Genomic DNA, 5075 nt, shown 5'->3' with positions numbered 1-5075 from the left:
ACATGGTGAAACCCTGTTTCTACTAAAAAAACAAAAAAAAAAAAAAAAAAAAAAAAAAAAAAAAAAAAAAAAAAAAAAAAAAAAGTATTATAAAGCAGACCTTAAGATGAGAAGAAAAGAAAAAAATAAAAATAAATGTTTAAAAATTTGCACAAATGGAAGTTTTTTGTTTGGTTGGTTTCTTGTTTTGTTTGTGTTTTTGAGACAGAATCTTGCTCTGTCCCCCAGGCTGGAGTGCAGTGGCTCAATCTCAGTCTCAGCTCACTGCAACCTCTGCCTCCTGGATTCAAACAATTCTCCTGCCTCAGCCTCCCAAATAGCTGGGATTACAGGTGCACATCACCATGCTAGTATTTGTATTTTTAGTAGAGACGGGGTTTCACCATGTTGGCCAGGCAGGTCTTGAACTCCTGACCTCAGGTGATCTGCACACTTCGGCCTCCCAAAGCGCTGGGATTACAGGTGTGAACCACTGTGTCTGGCCTAAAGAAGTTTTTATTGCAGCAAATGCCAGTTATAAACCTTTTTACTTGGAAAAAAATTATGGTGGACATTAATAACTAGACAAAACACTTTTGTTGTAGGTGAAGCTAGCCATTGTAAATTCCTAAATACTAGAGTAACATAAGGAAATGAATAATTTAGAAAGATTAGTAGGGTAGTGGTATACAAAATGGATGGAGCACAAGAATTCTAATTGGTGTGGGGAAGGAAGCCAGGATTAAGAACCATAATTAGAAAGCCATTGCAATAAGGTAACTGAGTGGCAACCAGAGCCAATAATGGTGGCTGACTTTTCTTTCTCTTATTAAATATAGATTTTGTTAAAATTTTGAAAAATGCAGAAATAGGAAAATAAATTTCCCATTATTCCACGACTGAAGTAAATGGTGTCAATATATTAGTTTCAGGCTGGGCTTGGTGGCTCACGCCTGTAATCTCAATCCCTTGGGAAGCCAAGGCTTGAGGATCACTTGAAGACATGAGTTCGACCAGCCCGCAAAATAACAAGGGCAATATAACGAGACCCTGTCTCTACAAGAAAATTTAAAAAAAAAAAAAAAAAAAAATTAGCTGTGGTGGCACGCGCTTGTAGTCCAGCTACGCAGGAGGCTGTGTTGGGAGGATCACTTGACCCAGGAGTTTGAGGCTGTTTTTCCTAAAAGGAAAATAAAAATAAGTAAGTAAATAAATAAATCGATATATGTGTGTGTGCGTGTGTGCACGCACACACAGACAATTTAAAGGATATTAAATGGGGCTTGGTAACTATACAGACCCAGGCCGAATCAATTCTATCAACACTGGCCTCGGCCAGCCAACATTCCAGCCCCAAAAGTCACGGGATCGTGTTTCTATTGTTGCTCCAGCGCCGGAACAGAAGGATGTGTGTTCTCTCCTTTTGCGGAACTCTATGGTCCGAGAACGCCACTGTAACCCCGGAAGCAATTCTAAGAGGTCGGGAGCGGCAAGATGGCGGCGCGGACAGCGCTCGGCGCCGTGTGCCGGCGCCTCTGGCAGGTACCGGGTGGGTTAGGGAGTCTAGGAAGGCTGACCGTGATAGTTTCCCTGCTACCAGCCGCTCTGCACATCAGGATTTTTCCTGATATTTATCCTTCACCTTGCGCCGTTTACAGGAAAGTGACGAGAAAGGGGCTGGTTTAATCAGAATTCTCGTGGAATTAAACATAAATTAACGAATTCGGGTTAAGATAGGCGCCAGAATAATCGTAGAATGTCAGAGCTGGAAAAGATATTGTACTTCCTGTGTTCCAAAACCCCACCTTTCACGTTTGCAAAATAAGCTGAGGCTCAGAGAAGACAAGACTTTTGCGTCGCGAAAATTAGCTGGTGCAAGATCTCAGACTCCATGGAACTAAATTGAGATGCATTCCTGGCACTCAGATTTAGATGAAGGTCTCAAGCCAGAAGAGTGAGTTAGATATCCTCTGCGTAGTTATTTGGAGGAGAAGCAAAAACTTTTCAGCAGCGGTTCTCATGCTTTTTGGTCTTGAGATCACTTCACACTTTCGGAGTTGAGGAATCCAAAGAGCTTTTTTGCTGTTGTGGGTTTTAGCTATCTATATTTAGCTTTTTAGAAAATAAAACTTAAGAATATGTGTTGATTTAAAAGTAACAATAACTCATTACATGTTATAACTAACACTTTATGAAAAATAACTTTTTCTGAACAAACTGAGTGCGGAGCAGCAATGTTTTACGTTTTTGCAGCCCTCTTTCGTTTCCGGCTTAATAAAAGACAGCTAGATTCAAATCTGCTTCTGCATTGAATCTTTTGACATATCACACCTCACGCTGTTACGGGAAAACTTCACTGTACACTGGTAAGAGAATGAGTGGGAAAGTTTTAAATAAAATCTTAGTATTATGAAAATAGTTTTGATTTCCTGGATCCTCCAAAAGTGTCTCAGAGACCCCACAGACATCCTCAGACCACACTTTTGAGAACCACTGTTTTTTGCTTTTGTTCACTATTACTGGATTGTGCTAGCAGTTTATACAAATGCTAGAAATGGAGTTGTCATTTAGCCATCATTAGCCATGAACAAACCTGACCTTTTATTCCATCATGTGTGTAACATGGTGTGACATGGTTCCCTTTGGGCTGAAGACAGTGAGAGCAGGACAGCAAGCAGTTGCTTGCTCTCCAACTAGGCAAGGTCCTTTCAACTAAACCAAGAGTATAGGAGTCTTGACTACTTTCAGGGTGTTTTTTTAATAACCTGATCCACATGGCCTCTTCTTGCAGCTGCTACTAAATTTTTGATTCAGAATATTAAGCTATGGTCCTTTTTGTAATCTTAACTCAAAATTCTAGGAGCTTAACCTCTCTTTTATTATTATTATTTATTATTATTATTTTTTGAGACAGAGTTTTGTTCTTGTTGCCCAGGCTGGAGTGCAATGGCACGATCTTGGCTCACTGCAACCTCTACCTCCAGGGTTCAAGCGATTCTCCTGCCTCACCTTCCTGAGTAGCTGAGATTACAAGCATGTGCCACCACACCCAGCTAATTTTTGTATTTTTCGTAGAGACAGGGTTTCACCATGTTGGTCAGTCCGGTCTTGAACTTCTGACCTCAAGTGATCTGCCTGCCTCAGCCTCCCAAAGTGCTGAGATTACAGGCATAAGCTACCATGTTCTTAAGAAAAATCAGATGGTGTTAGAGGTTGAAATTTCTGAACTGTTTTATTAAGACAGATTTACCCTGACAGCCCTCCCTTCCAAACCAGCCCCCAAACACACACACACACTCTCTCAAGAAATACAAAGAAAAATGCAATTTTAAAACTTCTTAAGATTGATTCGTGGATGTAATAGCACTTTAGACTCCAGCTTTTAAAAGCAGAGGTCTTTAAAGCCGGGCGTGGTGGCTTATGCCTATAATCCCAGCACTTTGGGAGGCCGAGGCAGGGGTATCACTTGAGGTCAGGAGTTCTGGAGCAGCCTGGCCAACATGGTAAAACCCTGTTTCTACTAAAAAAACAAACAAACAAAAAATTGCTGGGTGTGGTGGCAGGTTTTTGTCGTTCCAGTTACTCAAGAGGCTAAGGCAGGAGAGTCACTTGAACCCAGGAGGCAGAGGTTGCAGTGAGCCAAAAATTCAGCCACTGCACTCCAGCCTGGGCAACAGAGAGAGACTCCGTCTCAAAAAAAAAAAAAAAGCAGAGGTTTATGGTGGGAGAACATGACTGAGAAGTGTAATGTTCTTGCTCCTCTTGCACAACTAGATTGTGGGGTCACTGGCATAATTGTTGGGAGGGAATTTTCTATGGGATTATGTCTGAAGAATGGCACATACCTCTTACCACCTTGTATTTGTACCTGATTTCCTTTTTCCTTTTCTTTTCCCCTTTGGTGCAAGAAAGGTTATAGAGTTACGATTTGTCTCTATCTTGGGTAAAAAGAGGAAGGACAGTAAGCTAAGAATAGGCTTTTAAAACATGGCTGGGTGGTGGCTCACTCCTGTAATAATCCCAGCACTTTGGGAGGCTGACGCTGAAGGACTGCTTGAGCTGTCCTTCCTCATAATATGACGAAACCATATTCCTGGGAAATATGGCAAAACCCCATCTCTACAAAAGTACAAAAAATTAGCTGGGCCTGGTGGCCCGTGCCTGTAGTCCTAGCTACCCGGGAGACTGAGTTGGGAGCATCACCTGAGCCTGGGAGGTCCAGGCCATGATCGTGCAACTGCGCTCCAGCCTGGATAACGGAGTGAGACCCTGTCTCAAGAAAAATCCAAAAAACAAACAAAAACATACTTAAGTGACCATCAGTTGTTTTAATGAAACTTCATTTATGCTAAACTTATTTTCATTTTCTTTTTTTTTCCTTTTTTTGAGATGCAGTCTTGCTCCACCGCCTAGCCTGGGGTGCAGTGGCATGATCTCGGCTCACTGCAGCCTCCGTCTCCCGGGTTCAGGCAATTCTCCTGCCTTGGCCTCCCAAGTAGCTAGGATTACAGGCGTGCTGCCACCACGCCCGGGTAATTTTTGTGTTTTTAGTAGAGACAGGGTTTCATCATGTTAGCCAGGCTGCTCTGAAACTCCTGAAACTCAAGTGATCCTCCCTCCTTGGCTTTTCAAAGTGCTGTGATTACAGGTGTGAGCCACTGTGCCCGGCCTTATTTTCATCTTCATTGTGTTGTTAAGGATCCTATTGTGTTTCCACTTTCTCAAGTTACACTGCAAAATCTCAGAAAAGTTTAAAGGAAAAAACAGTTAGCTGTTAGATGTAGTAGTACAATTTAAGTTTCCTAAAACTGGAAAGTCTTGTTCCACCAGGGGGAGCTAATGGTAAAGGATTTGGAAATGCCGGTTTGCTTTATCATGTGGCACAGTAGTTAATGATGAGCATAAGTTGCAGCACATATTTCAATTTATTTATAAGCTGGTTGTCCCAGCCGAGCTAAGAACTGTGTATGCTTAGGCCGGGCGCGGTGGCTCACGCCTATAATCCCAGCACTTTGGGAGGCCAAGGCGGGTGGATCGCGAGGTCAAGAGATCGAGACCATCTGATCAACATGGTGAAACCCCGTCTCTACTAAAAA

General features: G+C 42.3%; 1 protein-coding gene across 2 annotated transcripts in view; it reads left to right on the top strand.

The window, feature by feature from the left end:
* Nucleotides 1–1413: 1413 nt before the first annotated feature.
* The window catches only part of MRPS10 (mitochondrial ribosomal protein S10), an 11987-nt gene continuing 8325 nt past the window's right edge, over nt 1414–5075 (top strand). The window contains exon 1 of one of the 2 annotated variants that reach the window (XM_017547275.2): nt 1414–1528. In XM_017547275.2, coding sequence (XP_017402764.1) covers nt 1415–1528 — 114 coding nt within the window. In that variant the 5' untranslated portion in view covers nt 1414. The remainder of the gene's footprint in view (nt 1529–5075) is intronic. The other variant, XM_017547276.2, reaches the window with a different exon arrangement.

The sequence above is a fragment of the Cebus imitator genome, unplaced genomic scaffold (genome assembly GCF_001604975.1).
Source record: "Cebus imitator isolate Cc_AM_T3 unplaced genomic scaffold, Cebus_imitator-1.0 Scaffold197, whole genome shotgun sequence".
In the NCBI taxonomy this organism is placed as follows: Eukaryota; Metazoa; Chordata; class Mammalia; order Primates; family Cebidae; genus Cebus; species Cebus imitator.
This window is presented reverse-complemented; position numbering and strand designations above follow the sequence as displayed.